At 34.4% G+C, this 19,583-nt stretch overlaps 1 protein-coding gene across 1 annotated transcript in view; it reads left to right on the top strand.

The window, feature by feature from the left end:
* Nucleotides 1-362: 362 nt before the first annotated feature.
* The window catches only part of Cda4 (chitin deacetylase Cda4), a 41,773-nt gene continuing 22,552 nt past the window's right edge, over nt 363-19,583 (top strand). The window contains exons 1-4 of the mRNA XM_068302942.1: nt 363-674; nt 7,793-7,884; nt 7,948-8,059; nt 15,327-15,454. Coding sequence (XP_068159043.1) covers nt 623-674; nt 7,793-7,884; nt 7,948-8,059; nt 15,327-15,454 — 384 coding nt within the window. The 5' untranslated portion in view covers nt 363-622. The remainder of the gene's footprint in view (nt 675-7,792; nt 7,885-7,947; nt 8,060-15,326; nt 15,455-19,583) is intronic.

Genomic DNA, 19,583 nt, shown 5'->3' with positions numbered 1-19,583 from the left:
TTGTTACTAAGTTGAATGGGTTCTATTAAAGATCGTCTATCAACGTGTAATAATGAACCATTCATAATGCGTCTTTTCTAAAGATCCAGCTGGAGAGTTCTAGCCATTTCTTGAGCTCTTCTTAACTCTCAGCGATCATCACTGTGAACGGGATCCCGTTGGTTGTTCGTTACTGACGGTATTACCGGCAACAACGATGCCGACGACAAAGCCAACGCAATAGAGACAACTAAAGCGGCAGCGGCTTCACCGACGACGACGGCGGCAGCGGTGGCTTATTTAACAACGACTCAAACTTGGCTTCTTGCAATTTCTTGGCCAACATCTTCGTTCAGTTGGCGGTTTGCATTAACGCGTTGCGGACGTTGTGCTCGTCGATCAATACGATATTATACCAACATATTGTTAAATTGAAAAAAGAGAGAGTTTGAACGAGAGCGAGAGGGTGTGAAGAAAGAGTATCGAGAAATCGATAGATATTTTTGTTTTAGTTTTTGTTAGTGTTTTATTGGTGTTGTTGCCCACTCGTTGTTCCTGTTCCTGCTCTTGATTTGTTTTTATTGTTGCTTTTGTTGTTGTTGTTGCTGCTGCTTTTGCTGTTGCCGTGGAAACTTCTTTCAAAATGCTGCAGCATTGTCTAATCGCAACGCTGCTACTGATCGTTGCCGTGCAAGGTAAGTCAATCGATATGAATTATATGTATGTATATATACAATATGCCAACAATATGTTTCCGCATTGAATACAAATAGAGATATCTATATAAGTATATATATATACACAATATATCTATGGTTTTTTGGTAGTGAAAAAGTGTTGACGTTGCCAATTGATACAACTTTTTTGGCTTTTCCTTTAAACACACAGTCCAGGAGTGAGAGAGAGAGAGAGAAAGAGCGACCGAGACAGGGAGAGTTCCAGACTGTGTGAGAGCTATTCAGCTAGCTAGAGCTTGTATTTCTCGTTTAAATCATTTCCACTTTTTTTGTTGTCTTTTTTTTTTTTTTTGCTGATCAAATTAGGTAACATTTGCTTTGGCATTTCATTGACTTTTGCTCTTATCGCATTGCAAAAAGAAAAAAGCATAAAATGATTATGGTTTTCACTCATCTTTGTTGGCTCCACCCATTGCGCCACTTGTGTTAAGACATCCTCCCCAGTCCAGTTCTCCCTACTCCTCCCCCTCCCTACCCCACCACCTTTTGACATTCAACTGGTTTCTCCCCTTCTTGTGTGGCAAGGTCAGCTCCTGGCAGAAATAAATATTTAAACGGGTTTTTTGTCTCACTTCCCTCCCGTTTACGTAATATTTTCTCCCTCTCTCTCTTAAAGTCTGACCTCCAACTTGATGATGATGATAACAAAGATGATGATGGTGATGATGATGTTTAGCGGTTTACTAGTTTCGTTTAATTAACATTTTGCCAGTGTCATTTCTTGCATACTATTAATCTTTTTTGTGTGTATGTGTGTGTGTTTTTTTTTTCGGTTATGCAGATTTTTTTTTTTTTTTTCTGTCATTTCCATTTGGCATTTTCATGGTCAAGTGGGAAAGCTGTGAATGCGTTGGATGATCTTTCATTACCGTAAACGAAACGGAATGAAGTTTCTTTTCTTATTTTCGATTTCACTTTCTTTTGTGAAGCCATCGAGTAGCGCATTACAAAACTTGTTTCGAAAACACAAAAAACGGCATATTGCATTAATTATGTAAACGTTAACTTTTTAAATGTAAAATGTGAATATGAGAAATGGACTGGGCGCTCAAGACACACAGAGAAGATGAAAACCGTAGACGACAGAGTAAAAGAAAGAGAAAGAAACTGTAAACTGTGGTGAGGGGGGGAGGCTGGGGAGAGTGAGACTGATCGGCGGGCTTCATTTATGCAACCTGATTGTGACTTTGATTTCAGCTGAAACATTATTTAGTTGGGAATGCATTGCATAACAGTGCATCTGTTGTTTTGCAGTGTTGACTGATTGGAAATCAGCGTGTAAATAGTGTTGGCAAACAACATACAATGATTTATATTTCAAACAATCAGAAATGAAACTTTAATAACTTCTTCCCAGTTTGCCTAGGAGCTGTAACGTCTGCAGATTTGAGATATTTCTTTTAGTTTCTTTAACTTAACGTCAAAAAATATCAAAGTGGATCAAAAACTATATATACCTGACTCCATACATTTTATTGAAATCAATCTATCGTAAGTTGAATCAAAATTTATTTTGAATCTACAAATGCGTTTGTTTTGTACCCTCTAGTTTTTTATACCATTTTTGTCTGATTAGTTCCATCTCTTATCTAAGCCAATTAAAATCCCAACAATAAAAACTACATCCCATTCATTTGGCTTAAGTCTCACTCCTGAAATACATTCAACACACACACTCACTTTAGTAAATGAAAAAAATAAACATAATTTTCAAATGCATTAAAACGAATTGCCAGCTAAACAAAAAACAAAAAAAAAAAGGGATATAAAAGTAAGGCAGTGAAGGGATAGAAAGAGAGAGAGAATGGGACAGAGGCTGGTGAGCCATTTAAAGTCAAATTTGTTGTCAAAGGCAAGTGGCTTTGCCCATTTCACACTCGACAAAAAAAAAGAAGAAGAACCGAGGTTTTCGGCATTATTTACAATTTAAGTGTTGTAAATGGAAAAGCAGCAGCAACAATGAATACGAAAACAATGTTGCAAAAGGAGAAAAAATATTTAAGCAGCTTAACCCATACACACACACAGACACACACACACATGAATACATATGTATATGCAAGGGCGTGAAAAATGAGGCGCAAAGCAGCCGCAGAAATGCGTGAAAAATTACTTGAAAATGCCAAAGGATAAAACAACATAAATAGCCTAAGATGCAAATGCAACGATTACCAAATACTCTCTCTCTCTCCCTATTTGTGTAAATATTTAATTCCTTACATTGGACAATCTCGGCGGGATCTATTGTATAAAATGAACTACTCATTTAAAATATGCACCTTTATATTGCTGATCAGAAAAATATAGACATATGTATATGTGTTCTTCATGGCATTAAAGGGTATTACAGTGAAAACACACAAACAAACAAGCAAAAAAACAACTGCAAAATGTTTTAACCTACATACAAACAATTGACACAGCCACAAAAACAGCCAGAGACAGAGAGAGAAAAATATAAAGAGAGTATGTAGGTAGAAAAGAGTTGAAAGATGAGCTGCCTCACAAGTATTCGAACTTACCTCGTTAATACATACATATATCATTGGCACATTCATATTCATATATCAGTTGAAGCCATTTATTCACTACTCTCTTTTCACTTGCGTTTCGCATTTTTCCTTGGCCCAGAAATCTATAAATTAAAAAAAAAACCAAACAAACCGGGGAAAACGTAAAACACAAAGCAATAAAAATATATTGTATGCTATGTAAAATCATTAAAAAATTAAATTCAGAATAAAATATCCTCTTTATTAATAGCGAGAAAGAAAAATTGTTCAGTAAAGTTATATTCGCTTGATTATCTGAATGTTTTAGCCCGGAAAGATATTCTTTGATTGCGGTATATAATCCTGTTCCCTCGAGTCTACATAATCATTTTGCTATAAAGTCCTCATCTTAAAGGCATTGAAAACTTCATTAAGCTAACGAGATATTTTTGGAAAGAAATACATATGCATGAAATCAATGAAAATTTTTCAACTCTTTCAAATGCTCAACTATAATAACCAGTAAAAGACCCTCTGAACTCTGATATTTGCTACAATGCGTGGATATTGATATCGTATCGATATTTTAAATAATTGGTCAATATATGAAACTTCAATTGTTGAAACTTTCAATATACACAAACGATTTTCATCAGCGTTGTTATTAGGTGGGTTGAAGTTCCACCTTCTTTTCAACTGTTTCAGTTTTGTGGGTTTTTCAGTCCCCTCCATTCTCAATCTTTGCCACAACGAATTGAATTTCGTTGCACATCGGACTGAATCATTTGCTTTAAATTGCCGCAAAATTTTAAATAAATTATATTCATGTGAAAAGGAAAATCACAAAATAACGACAAGAACAACAACCCCATGACCCCATGAAACAGAAGAAGCAACCAGAAATTATTGCACAACGTGCATAAAATAAAGTTGCTGTGCTTTTTTATTTCATTTCTCCCTTCCCTTCTCAGTTTTCGGCTTATTTTTAATTATGATTTTCCGCATTGGCGATTTCTTAATTAAAGTCATCCCCCAAAAGTCTCCAATGTAAATTGGCCCTTATGTTTTTTAAATAAATTTACAATAATTTTTTAACCATGCAGCCAACGCCAATGGATATGGTCATGACGATGTCACCAGAGACAGACAGACAGACAGACCACGAAGGCATTGCTCCCTAAAGGAGTTGTTCGAAGTGTTATGACCAACAAGTTGGAAGAAATCCCGATAGGTGCAACTATCCAGGGACAGTGACTTCATTAATGGAGTTAAACTGATTTCGTTGGACATTCGTGTGGAATGAAATCAAACAATATCCAATATCTGATAAGAACCCTTGACTTGCCTTATGAGAAAAGGGAATTCCTCCAAAAATCCAAATACAACTCCTTCGTCATTAAGTCAGAAGGAAGAAGTTTCACTTCAACGAAGTAATTATTTCCTTTCTATTTATGTCTAAAATATGTTTACGTTGCAACCGTAACATCATGTTTATACATGTTTCGTCCTTTGCCAGGAGTTCTGTAAGCCGATTAGTGACAAACGCATCATTAGCGCAGAAAAAAACCCAACTCATATCTCTCTTTTTTTTTTTTTTTTTTTTAAGTTAATGAATATTAATTAGCCATAATAATAATAAAAATAATAATAATATGAACATGTTTTTTCTACCACCCAACGCAATACAAAAGCAACCTGAATGCGACACCTCATTTCTGTTTTTGTGGAATTTTCATTTTTTTTATTTTATACTTTTAAAATGAACTCTGTAAATTCTCTGTTTTAAGTTTATGGTAAAAAAAAAAGTATATTTAAAAATAAATAACTGCATAAAAATTATTTGCATTGAACGATTTGAAATATTTATGGGTTGACATTTTTTTTTCCGTCGACCTTTAACAAAATCAATTCAAAACAATTATATATGTACATAGTTATAATGAAATATATTTTTATATATATTAGAGTGGTTTTTGGTTAGCAACAAGTTATGGCAATACCAATAAACAAAAGGTTTTAAAGACGAGCTTTTAAACATTAATACTTGACATTAGAAAAAAGAACTCAAATAATATTAATCAATATAGCCAATGTTAACCATGTCGTATGCGTAATGTTTGCTTTAAAAACCCAAATGGAAAATGTAACCAGTCTAATGAACAATTGAAAATGTATATTTATTAATTATTATTAATTATTATTATTATATTTTGATGTGATATGTACATATTAATATTAAATAAAGACAAATCGCACAAGGCAATCCTTTAGTTGAATTTATACAAATATTTCAATAATTTCAATGCCTTATTGTTAGTGAAAATTCTGTGAGCAAATTAGGCAAGAATTCCAAAACAAATACTTTGCATGGCAGAAATACCATAAAACAAAAAAAACTGGACAAAATATTTGCAATGTGAACAACAAGTTTAGGTAAATGATGCAGTCAGTTAGTTTGAACTGTATTCGAAAATAGTTTTATGCAAAAAAAAGGAAAAGAAAATGAAATTTTTGATAGAAGTGTAAATAAATGCATTGTTAATATTCTTAATTCGAACTGCAACAAAACACAAAAAAAAAAACATTTAAAAAAAAGTATTTATAAACCAAAATCTGTGAAATTAATCCCTCTCATTTGAGCGATATAAAAATCAACCTCCTTCCAGTCTTTGGCAGACAAATTAAAATACACAATTATAATCGCCTTTTTATATTTACATATGTATGTATGTATGTACATGGATGTGTGTGTGCTCATAATTTATATGTAATGAATGTAATTTTCCGCATTACAAAGCCAAATCTAAGCTATAAAAAGTTGACAGTTTGACATTCATAGCCCACAAAAAGGCATTAAAAAACAAAACGAAACGAGAAATGAGGCGAAAAAAAAAAATTCCAAAATGGAATAACAACAGATTGAAATAAATAAATAAGAGATAAGTTATAATTAAATGTCGATTTACAATTGATTAACTAACTAACAAAGAGACAAAATACAAAGAGCCGAGAATTAAGTAAAATATTAATGAAAGATGTTTGGGTTAAATTGACAAAACGACCAATAACAGGTCAACCACATTACCAAATAGAGCAAGAATGAAGAGAGAGAGAAAGCGATAGAGAGCTAGAAGAAGAGAAATGAGAATGAGGGAGTTTTCGTGATGGAAGAGAATGACAAAGAAGCAAAATAAATATAAATTGAGTAACAGATTATTAGATTAACACCAACAATTGAATGCAACAAACAGCAAATGAATTTCAATGAAAAGTTTTTGCAGCAAACGCTGAAAAGTATGCCATGAAAAATTTGGTGATTTTCAATTGGATTAGCAAATGGAAAAACACTGTTGATGTATGTGTGCGTGTGCGTGTGAGTGTATTCTCCTCTGTCATAAATCCATATCAATTTTAGGCCAAAATGTTAATTAAATGAAAACTATACGGCACAACTTCTACTCCTCTTTCGCTCATTATGCGCACATTTTATAATAATTATTCGTATTATTTCACCAATTTGGATGGCTGTTGTTGTTGTTGCCTTTGTTATTGCCATATCCTCTGATATCTCATTGTTGCCCTGGCAATTAATTGATAGTTTCAACCCGTAATATTTCGACCCAGTTGCCGCCTACTTTGCTACTCCTACTTTCTATCTAGCTAATTTATTTATGCAATCAATGCCAAACATTTGAAATTCTAAAAAGTTGAAATGCCAGTAAACAAAAGACATATTTAGTTACAGTTTTAGTTAAAACTGCAAACTTGCATTGGATTTGCGCTTTCCTTAAAAGTAGATTAGGCATGTCGATTGTCCTTAAACAATGAATTAACTATCAACTAGCAGGTTGACATAGAGACGAAATGATTAGCTATAGTTTTTAGCAATATTATTTATGTATTGATTCAAGTATGTCACACAATTATGGCATAACAAACTTGCCACAAATCAAATCCAATATTGAATCACAAATGTGGCAATAATAAAGTTCCTAAACCTAATATGATTAAACGAATAATATGCTAATTTTTCCAATCAATTGCTGAATGAAATTAGTGATTTAAATTTTGTGTAACTAAATAAGAACTAATAAGCTGGTGTTGGTAAACAAAAAATAAAATTAAAATTCATATTGCATAGTTTTTTAAATAATCAGTAACTTCGAATTGTTTTTAAACAATACTGCTTAATAATTGTTCGTTTTATTGACACAATTAAGCCAAATTGTAAGTTCATCATTCGAATAATAATAATTATTACCTATACCCTTCCCTGCAAGGATAAAATAATTGGAGAATTCAAACAAACCAATTAATAGAATTAATTTAAGTCCTAACAACATTAACAAAACAAAACAAAGAACACAATAAAAAAAATAAATATGAAATGTTAAATTCAAATTAAAAAATGTACATTTACATATTTAACATAAACTATTTTAATTAATAAATGCATATTTGAAAGCTTTGAAATGAAATGTTTATAACTTTTTTTAAAAAGCAAAAGAACATTTCTATAAAAAAAACCAACTACCTTTTGCACATTTAATTATTACTTTTTTTGTTTTTCTCTGTTTTCCTTAGGTCAAAATAAAGAAAAAGAAGAATTCACATGTCCCTCGCACATTGCCAATGGCAATTATGCTGATCCAGCGACCTGTCGTCGTTTCTATCAAGTAAGAAACAGTTTTCAGGTACTTATCTAGAATATTAATCTTATCGTTATCTATATCTTTTAGTGTGTTGATGGCTATCCATACTTGAATCGCTGCCCATCTGGTCTATATTTTGATGATGTCCAAAAGTTTTGCACATTCAAGGATGAGGCCAAATGTGGTCCTTTAGCAACAAGTAAGTAAAGAAAATATTTAAGAATAGATCTCAAGAGATGCGTAAGAGGAAGAGAGCGTAAAACAATTGAAAGTGCTGCATAAATCAAGCTAGACAAAACCTATAGAAAGAATATACAAAAAAAGACTTAAGTGCAATGCCATCTAAATGTGGCATATGCATGTGTGTGTGTGTGTGTTTGGAAAAAGACAGAGAGGAGATGAATGCCAAGCGGTTTGCTAAACGATTTCAGAGACCCAAGCCAAGCAAACCTAAGCCAAACCCAAGCTAACCTCATTTCCTTCCTGCCAAAGTTCTTTGGTAACTAAAATAAAACGCAAACTTTCACCCCAGACACACACACACACATTAATACACACAAACATGCACATACAATGAAATGAAATTTATTAGAAGCTCAAAAATAGAATTGGGCAGTTTCTATTAGAATCCATAAGAGAATCGACTAGGATGTTAAATGCAATGTGTGTGTGTGTGTGTGTGTGTGTGTGTGTGTGTGTGTGTGCCTGTGGCCCTGTGCAAGCATTAGGAAGCAATTTTTGAGTAAATGTCGCATAATTCATTTATATATATGTGGGCGATAGATACAGGGGTTATACATACAGTAGCAAAGAGTAGAAGGAGCAGGTTGGCTGAGTCTTGCATATCCCTGCACTATCCCAACAATCGATGACAAAGCAATGAAAGTATGGCTACGCTCTATTGAGTTGCCTAACGACAACATCGTCCAAGGACTAAGGGCAGAAGCCAGCGGCAATTTCAAGTGATGCAGGGCAACCGGTTTTTTGGCCTGGCCCAAGACGCATGGTAAAGGCTTTGCTTTACTTTTTCTCTTTTCGGGGTTAGTGAATGCATTTTTGTATCAAACGAAGTGCACTTCAAATGGGGCAAAAACGCGACCGCTTAAAAATAACCAAGTGCTGCAGGACAAGAGCCAGAAACTAGGAGCCAGGAATAGCAAAAGATGTCTGACTTCAATGTAACTCCGTCTTTGTCTATGTCTATGTCTCTTTCTGACTGTCCTTTCTTATACATTTATATATATATTTGTGTGTGTGTGTGTATGTCTCTCTTTCTCTCGGTGCATGTGTGGGCCATTAAAGCTTACATACATTTACGATTTGAGTTTTCGCAGTTTTACGGCAATTCCTTCATCTCGGACATGCAGCTGCTGGTGTACCTAGAAAATCCCAATATAAGTAAATTTTTGCATACACTGACAGAAACTATTATAGCTATGCTTTAAAATTTCAAAGTTTCATTTGAATTTTGATAGTCAAAGTACATAAAGTCAGCAATAGATAAGTTTTACTAAAGTTCAGATGAGAAAAGTCAATAAAACTAGTGCTAAATATCTCATAGATGAAAGATGATGATATTCCATCAAATTCAATATTTGTTTTAAGAATTTCTTAGATTTACTGCAGTAGACGAAGTAGCTTACTAAAAATAATATACAAAACAAGCCAAAGAACAAGAAGAAGATTTGGTAGATTTGGTAACAATTTCAATGCACATGTAGGAAGAATTTTCTGTCTGGCTAAATTTGTGTTAAACGAACTAGTTCTTTTTCTACAAAATTTAACATAATGGTTTAGTGTAGCGAATGAGGGGAAAGGATTTCGAAAAAAAAATATATGCTGCAAAAATGAGAATTAAATGCACATGCAGACCAACCAAACGACCAACACACACACACACACACGCACACATGCGAACAATTGTACAAATGCATCTAGTGACATATCGCTCACATGCAAGCACGCACTTTTGCACTAGTCGACATCCACATCCACAGCCACATCCACATCCTTCTCCTCTTCTGCTCTCAAACTTTTAAATCCTTTGCCCTGCACCTCAACTCAACTGGCATGTGGATGGCCGTCCGTCTGATGGTCGGAAAGCAAACGCTTGGAAGAAAGCTGCGACATCTAAAGCGTTTGGGATTTGCGTAATACCAACTGGAATGTTGTCTCATATAAATAGCTCCTCCCTTCTTTACTTCGCTGCCGACTCTTTGCCTTCTATCGCTGAGCCTGTGACTGCTGTATATATATTATGTATATGTATATGTATATGTGAAGAAAAGTAATAACATAAATGACACACACAGGCCACTCCCCTTTTTTTGGCGTTGAGGGGGTCTATTTTTTGGGTTAGTCAAGTGCGGTATAAGAAAAGGGGGAGAGCGGGGAGGCGGGTTATAGCCAAAAGTAAAAGCGTGCACGAGGAGAAATATTGCAGCAGAGATTAGGTCAAAGCTCTGTGCATAAAATTTTTTTCCGCTTTTTGCTGACGCCAGATACACACACTGAGATAGTTATATATATAAATGTATATATGTACATATATATATAACTATTTTTTCTTTTTTTCTTTTTTCTTCGTCTTGCTGCCACACGACGAAATAGCTAACCCAATATAACAATTTTTCCCTCACAACTTTTTTCATGACCCTGAAGATCTGGGTATATACATTTTGCATTAGCATCTTAAACTTACTTGATGAAAAGGTTTTACTCGAAGTTCTCAAAAAGAAACTCTGAATTAATATTATTATCTGGAGACAAAACATTATACCAAGATCTTGTATTCTGTTGATATTAGATAATTTCATACTTTGTTTTCTATTTTATTGACATTAGATGATTTTAGAATTGATTTAATTAAGCGGTATAAAAAATGCGACCCAATCGAAATAGGTTTGTCCCTTTTAGTTCTTTTTAGTCGTTTTTGCTTGGATTTTTTTCCTTTGCTGTTGTTGTTGTTGGCCATTTGGCAATTTGTTCGTTTGCCATTCGCAGCATTTTTGCGTTTCGTGATATGGACCAGAGGAGGATATGGGGTTGAATATGGACTAGGTTATGGAAGATTTTACCAAATGGGGAGGTGTCTAAATGTGTATATGTGAGCGTGTGTGTGTGTGTGTGTGTTTGTCAACCGAAGCAGAGAAAAGCCAAAATGCAGCATATGATGATGCGTATGATGATAACAAAAGATAACAGCGCAAAATGGCGTTAAAGTCAATAAGCATATAAACAATGTGCGGCGATGCCAAATACTATATATGGAGGGAGTTTAAGTAATATTGACGCAGTATTTGTTGCTGTTGTAGTTGTTATTTGGTAAATCGTGTGCCAAAAACAATACTGCAATTTATGAACTAGTTCCCACACATCAAAATTTATACGCAAAACAAACTAAAAGAAGCTGCAGTTCGTTCCGGTTTAAAATCAACGACAAACTTGTTAGTTGAACTAGTTTTTTAGATGTTAAAAATAAACTCTAATCACTAATCAGTGGTTTTTGTTTTTAAAATTGTTTAGTTTTTGTCTATTATCGTTTTCAACATTTATACGCCTAGCCTTGAATCGTTTTCGCTGGAAAACTAACAGATCGTTATTTGCTTTATCCATATAATTAATTACTAATTACATAATCAACAGCACCAAAAGAACCAGATATAGAGTCCAATACAGTCACTAAAGTAAATAAAATGTATGTGTGTGTGTTATTTTGACCAAATATTTGGATGAACTTTAGTAAAGTGTTCAATTTAAATGCATTTTCAACCACTCTGAAAAACCAAACCAAAAACCTTTTTTATCCTCTAACACACACACTCACTTACTCAACTTACTGATTGCCTTCTACTTAATCGTGCTGGCACTTTAATTTTCAAACGTAAGCCAGACGGAGGAGGATTAGTAAGTTTCCGATTCCTATTCCTTTTTCCCTCTGCCAGATTTAAAACCTGATGGGTAAACTTAAACCAAACCAAAAATCTTGAAAGCTGATGAATTGCGTATACGCAATGTGTGTGTGTGGGTTATTTTGTCGTTGTATCGTTTTGAGTTTTCTAAGTATGGGTCTCTATGTGTGTGTGTGTGTGTGTGTGTGGTTGTGTCTATGTGTGTCAAGTGAATTTGAAAATGTGACACAACTAAACTACTTGAGCATGCTAACATCAACGCATCGAAGTCCACATATCCTTGCAATTCCATAATTAAGTTAGTAAATCATTTACAAATCTCTTAAAATCTACATCAAATAGCAAAGTCATTCATTGGGGATCCAAACATATAAAAAATAAATATTAGCATGTGAACACAAAATGTGTTTAAAATCAAATGCCGTCAAAGAAAAATCTGTTTAACTAATTCTGCAGAATGTAACTTTAAAGTAATCGCAAAACGATTTTTACAAATGAAAATTAAAATATTTAAGTCAAAAAACAAAAAAAATAACTCAGTAGGGTTTTTTTTGTCTTGTTCAAGGGAAATTTTTCTAAGAAAATATCGTTTACATTTTCATGTGAAATAGTTTTCAATTTCATAATTCAGTGAGCAAGCTCAATGACAGCATTTCGATATGTGGTGTAGCGTGCGTGTTTGTGTGTGTGTGTGTGTGTTTATGGATGGGGCTAGAGGAGTGTGGGGTGGAAAATTGAAAGCCAAGGATATGTGCGAAATGGCGTCGTGTGTGTTTGTGTTTCTGTTTTGTTTGTGTGAGTGTGCGTCTTGCCTTTCTCATATAAAACAAAGTTACTAAAAGTGTTTATTACATTTTATTCAATAAGAAGAGCGACAGAGAGATAAGATAGAGTAGAGAGAAGAGGGCAAAGCGGAAGTAAGACAGATACAGTTTGCATTTGACTTGCACGAGTGAGCAGGCAAATATTCTGCAAGTAACATTTTCATATAATAAAATGTTATGCATTTTGCTAGCAAAAGACAGACAGACAGAGAGAGAGAGAGAGAGAGAGAGAGAGACAGAGAGAGTGAGAAAGAGAGAGAGACAAAGATGGCAAAGACTCTGGTTGAATATGGAAGAATTTATGATGATTGCTAAGCCAAATTGCAGTTGCAGAGGAAACAAACCTCTACTCATTCTCACTCCCCCTCTCCCTGTCACCCCCTTTCTCCGTGTGCGGTTCAGTCAGTCTGTACATTTGCTTGGCCAATTAATTGTCAAGCATTTCATTTTCATTGCTCTTATTTATGATATGACCACAAATATTTTAAAAGCCATTGATATGGCTAAATGGAATACCCAAACTACATATATTTGTCTAGTTTCTAGTGCTTAATTTTACATATACATTTATATTTTTTTGGCTTCTTTGCCCAACACGAAATGACAACACATACAGACATGGTAAACTATGTTTTTTTTTTTTCTCTTTTGTTTTGTTTTTTGTTGGTCTAAAGCAAAATTGATTATCTATGTATGCATAGAAGAGTAGCGCACATTTGTGGCTTAAATGGGGTAAAGAAGAAAAGTTTCAGGAGGCAGCCATCATCATTAGTTTTAGTGTCACAGGGAATCTCTCTTTCTTTCTCTCTCTCTCTCTCTCTCTCACTCTGTAGCCGACTTTAAATTGATTGATGGATGACAGAATGTGTATTAGGCTAGGGAATTGCGTATATATATAATTGATAAGTATATGCAAACAAAGTACTCGTATATCATGATAAATGATTAGAAATTTGAAAACACTTTCGAGGCTAACGAAAAGAAACATTTTATGAGTAACAGCGACAAAGTTAAGACCTTGAGATAACTGAATATATTATATCCCACTATATTGTAGGGTATTTTAGGGTCCATATGGATACAAATATTTGTTGTCAATTATTTTCTAAATAACTACATGTTTACAAAACTTTTTAAAGCAAAGATTTTCTCTTCTAAGTTAACATTAGGTTTAAATATATTATTATTATTTTTCTATGGAGTTTGGGTTTTTTTTTAAGTAAGGATGCTCGTTTATAAAGATAACGTTTATTTAGTTGATTACGGTTTAAATGCCTTTTTTCTTGCTTTGATTGGGATATAAGCATGTCATGAATGCTATCAATCATTCAAACATTTCTCATTAATTTATAATTCAATTTAATTAATTTTTAGAATAACAATATTTTGCAAATATTGGGTTTCAAGAATACATATTAGAGAGCGTATTTGCTAATTACTTAGCCATTTCTACATAGATATTAATACATAGCAATGTAGCATGTGGTAATTGGAACTGTTGGTTTTGAAGGACTAAGTATAAGAAGTGAAATTAAAATATAAATTTCAATCCCTTTTTGTTTTCATAATAACATCAAGTTAAATCTTTACAAATTACTCTCCCTCATGGGTTTTTGTTCAGAATCCTGCAAGGGTCATTAATCTTCAACACAACAAATTTGTGGTAATTTGGTAGTAAATTGAATTATAATCGGAAGTCCACTTTCAATTAGACAAGCATGCAGATTGTTTTCAATGGTACTGCATTGTCCGTGTCTTAAGTTCGATTTCTGTGAAAGAGAGAGTGAGAGAGAGAGAGACTATACGGTTGAGACGATATTTTGATGCCCTGGCCTAGTGCTAATTCAGTTTGCTCTATGGCCGAAATCCTCCCATACCCCTCGCCATTCGCATCATGGCATGCTGCATGCCGCCGCATTGATTGAAAGCAGCGAGCCGCAAGAAATGTAATTTAATATTTGCACCAACCAGGGCACCATTTGTAGGTACATACAAGGTAGAAGAGCATTGTATATCCACATGAAAGTCTATACCTGTTGGCTGACTGAATGACTGGCTGACTGGCTGACTGACTGACTGACTGATGAACGGACAGACGAATGCATTGACTTTCTTTTTTTGTTTTTTTTTTTTTTTTGTTTAAGCGAATTTGTTTGCTTCGTAGCAGCAGCAGCAGCAAAAGAGAAGAAGAGAAAAGAAAAAAATGACGAAAAACAAAAAAAGAAAAGGGGTGGGAAGGGGGCAAAAATTGCCAATTGAATTCCATTGAGTTTCCCCCACCCACACTCTTGCCTCATATGCAAATAGAATCCGTTAGAGAGAAGCAGCTAGCAAGGATTTAGCCTAAGGTTATTTGACTTTATCCCCCTTCCGTTTTTCTTTAGTTTGCCTTTCCTATCCCTTTTCTTTTCACCACCCTCTGTTGTTGTTAACTTTCTTTTAACTTGTTTCTTGCACTCTTATTGATATTTGTATTGCATTGTGTGTGAGTGTGTGTGTGTGTGTGAGCTAGATATATGTATATGTTGTTATTTGTTGACTTTTAACTTTCGACATGCCCTTCGATTTCCCCCTCTCCTTTCATTCACTTTATCACAAAATTGCCTCTCGCATAACGAATTCGATTCTAAATAATTTTCAAACTGATTTTCTTTATTGTCTTGTTCATCTCTCTCCTTTTATCTTTCATTATTTTTACACTACAACGTGTTTCTTTTCTCTATTCTCACAGCTCCAGCCCCGGCAACGGATGCCCCAGCAGACACAGCCCAACGTTGCAATACCGAGGACTGTACCTTGCCCTATTGCTTCTGCTCAAAAGACGGCACCCAAATACCCGGCGACCTCGATCCCGCGAAGGTAGGTACAAACTGGAAAGCAGGGAGGGCCAAAGGCCTAACTAGATCAGAAAATTTAAGCAAAGATCTTACAAAAAGGATACAAATTGTATCATTTGAATGGCTCAATTGCTTATTAGGATGAATTATGAACCAAGTGAATGAACAAATTGCCTAACTAAATAAAGTTGACGAGTAAGTTCAATGAACAGGTGAATAATATTCATTTATGTATCTCTTATACATTCGTAGTTAATTGGCGCACAACGTGAGAGCTGTTTTCGATAACTATCAATACTATAGTGAATTAATATAATCGAAGAGAACTCTCCCTTTTTTTCGTGAAGAGCAGAATTCATTCTCAACCACTCGGAATTCAAGCCAAATTCAGTTGCAAAAAGAAAAGTTGATAATTAAATTAAACATTTATTATATTTCACAAAGATCAATTCGAATTCAAAATTTGTGCAAAATTCAACTGGTTAGAGTTGAGAGTTTAGTGTATTTGAGGCATAACAGAAAAGTGAAAGTAAAAAGAGAAAAATCTAACATTCAAAGTAATTTCTTAAGGCTTCTGGACCCAACATTGAGGATAAGCAAAGGTAGAGTGAGTAAAGAGGAACATAAACTCATGTAGTTCAGTTTGTTGCTCTTTGAAAGCCTTGCCGCTTGTTAGGTTTTTATTTTACTTATGTTCGCTTGTTGTCCTTTTCAGCATTTTAACTGAGACTGTGTGCGTAGGTGTGTGTGTCTATGTGTGAGTGTGTATTTGTGTTTTGCCTTTGCCTTTTAAGTGTTAATTTGCAGGGCGATAAATTTCAAGTGCATTGACAGCTTTTATTTTTACGACACAAAAGTAAGAGAGACACCGACAACTATGACCAGCTGTGTATCGCATCCCATTGGATGGAATTGGAATTGGTTTTGGGAAACAAGGTGGGGGGGAGAGTATTCGGTGTATTCGACTCGTGCGATTCGTACAGTTCGGTTTTCAAGCCATAAATCTATGTATTTGCATTCGGGTGGCTGTTATCGCCGCTTTGCATAAGGAAATTGTTCTTTGTTGTCTTGGTTTGCTCTGTGCCATACCGTTGACTTGCCTTATTGTCTGATTGTTTGTTTGCTTCTCCCTCCACAATCCGCCACTACCACTGCGACTCTTACCCATTCTTGTGCTCTCTGAATCCGATATCCGTTTTAATAACTCTAAGCAAAAGTAAACAACAACAGCAACTAAAAAACCGTAATAACATAATAATAATAATGGCTAAAAACAAAACCAGGACAGGTCATAAAATTCACTTGAAATTGAAGCTCAATTTATATGCAGCAAAAGAGGGAAACACACACAGAAATATGGAAAGGAAATGTTCAATGAAAATTGTGATAAAAATCATCAATTTACTGAGATGTTTCAAACAGGATTTCATTCGAGTTAGTTTACTAATGCTAAACAATTCAGCCATGGAGTCAGCTTATCTACTTGATAAGAGCTCAAAATTAACTATATTGAAAATTTAATTACAAAATGAAATAATTTCCCAGTTATAGAAAGAACTTTTCCTTTGCTTTATTCTACTTAATATTTGTGTTGGCCGTCGTAACCAAACCAAAAATACATAAATCATATGCATAAATCTGCAAAATTGTCTAAAATATTAGAATGAAAGTAATGCCACACCTATATGTCAGGTTGTTATTTGTTCTTCTCTTTCTATTTCTCTCTCCCTCTCTATATCTATCCCTATCTTTAGCCATATTTCTCCCTCTGACTGAATTGACAGGCCGTTTGAAGTGCACATTAGTTGTGGTTTTCGCATGCATAATAATAAAACATACATACATATGTGTGTGTAAGTGGGTGGATGATTGTCTGTGCGTGTGTATTAGCAAAATAGCTCATGGTCATAGCATAAATACTCTTCTGACTATCATATATCGTGAATATAATATCGTTTTTAAATTGTAAAAGTATTTTCAATAGTTACGTGTTGTGATAGAAAGAAACAAAATGCATTTAAATATGATTCGAAAGTTATTAACAATGTTTAACAATATTTAAGGCTGAAAGTTAAAACTATAAGACTAATTTCAAGCAGATTTTGGGCCAGCTTTCATTTTCAAAAGTATTCCTAACCATAGTTCAATATTTATCTGGCATCATTTTGTAATCGTTTATTGGAAAACCGATTTGAAATCTTTTAGTTTTTTATTCGTTATTTAACCAAATACTCAACTCATCAAATTTCTCAAAAAAAATAAAGAATGTGAAGCATGACATGCAATGAATATAACTTCATTAGCTGCAAAATCAATCGGAAGGTATCTATGTATACCCTTAGTTGGCACTATGGCTAATAAGTTATAGGGGTGGCGGAGGGGCGCTTGGCTAAAACAAAAACGAAAAGCGATAAATACGAAATGTGTGGGTAGCGAAAAGCAAAGCGGAAGTTTATGTGGCGGCATAGCGTCGCATAATGTCGGCCGATTTCAGCATAAAAACACACAACAAAACCAAAAACAAAACGCCAAATGCAAACACACACACACACACACTCACACATACGCACGCATACCATTACCTCCTTCCCCCTCTCGCACACACAATCATACGCAGACATTGGCAAAGGCAAACACACAAATAGGGCCAAGTGAGCCACTTAATTTCGAAATTGAAATGTGTGTCTCTCTGTCCCGTTATCCGTTTTTCCTGCCAGCTATAACTGTACCTACATATACACATATGTATATGTATGTATGTATTGTATATACAATATACATACACTTGGCGAAAGAAAAACTGAATGAATGATTAGATATATTAGAACTGACAAAGAAACCGAAACGAAACGGTCAATATTCAATTGGTTTTTATTAAAGGTTATTCTAATTTTAAATGTTAAATGGTTTTCCTTTTGTTGTGTTAAAATATTTTTCGAGTGTACTTGCATGTATTAAAATGTGTTAGTGTGTGTGCATATTTGTATATATGTGTGTGTGTGCGTTGGAGCCTGTTTAAGTGTTATTAGCGCTTACATGTGTTTCCTTCCACAATCCTACCAAAAGAAGACCCTTCTCTTTGTACAACGCAAAACAGCCACCCAAAACAATTTCAATTTCGCTGCGCTTATGCTATTGTGTGTGTGTGTGTGTGTGTGTGTGTGTGCTTGTAAGTGGGTGTGTGTGAACATAATTATAATTAATATCATCTCAATTAACCGCAAACAAGCAGTTAATTTGTACATACCAAAACTTTTCTTTGATCTAGCAATACTTGCTACAATTGTCTGCCTAAATGCAAGACGTGTTCTTCGGATTGGAATGGCCCACAAGGAGAAAGTGGTAGATGGGAGGGGCGCACCCTTAAAACTGTTAGCATTTAACGATTATCCATTTCGCACCATTTGGCGGCCAATATCCGGCCACCAAAAAAGACTATACTAAGAATGCGAAATCACAATGCAAAATTGAAATTGTGCAAAAGTGTCAACAACAAAGTTTTCTCAATGGCTGCTAGCCATTCAGCCAGTCGGCAATCATTCACTCAATCAATCAATACTTCTAGAAGAAGCAGAGAAGCTATGCAAATTTTCATCGACTAAAACGTTTTCAGTAACTTTTCAGATGGGCAAATACTCTTTAACAGGGCTGACAGTTAGTCTGTCATATTTGCTTAATAGACTAAAGTGCACATGCAAGTCTCTCTGCGCGAGAGAAATACATAGTTTCAGTTTTTATCTACCTCAACGTATCATCTCATTCTTGACCTAAATTTACTTTTCCTAGCAATCATCATTGTGTTTTGAAACAGTTTAGTTATATGGCTTCAGAACTTTAAACTTTTGTTATACAAACGATTCGATTTATATCATCTTTAAAGATAAATGACATGGTTATTTTATTTGTGGCCTAAAGATGACAGTATCAGGCAAAGAGGATATGATTTCCTTTGGTTCTTTCTTTTAGCTCTTTATCTCCTCATTTTTATCAACTGCATTTCGCTGCTCGGGCTTGTCCTTTTAAGTTGCTTTTCTTGTCTTTTTTTCCCCACTAACCCACGACATTATTCATTATATTTGCAATAATATTTCTACTCTATCATAATTCAAAGCTGGCACATTGCTTGCCCCTAACCGCTCTATTTTTCTTTT

The sequence above is a fragment of the Drosophila tropicalis genome, unplaced genomic scaffold (assembly GCF_018151085.1).
Source record: "Drosophila tropicalis isolate 14030-0801.00 unplaced genomic scaffold, ASM1815108v1 contig_158, whole genome shotgun sequence".
In the NCBI taxonomy this organism is placed as follows: Eukaryota; Metazoa; Arthropoda; class Insecta; order Diptera; family Drosophilidae; genus Drosophila; species Drosophila tropicalis.
Note: the sequence above shows the minus strand (reverse complement) of the source record. Positions and strands in the feature narration are given on the sequence as shown.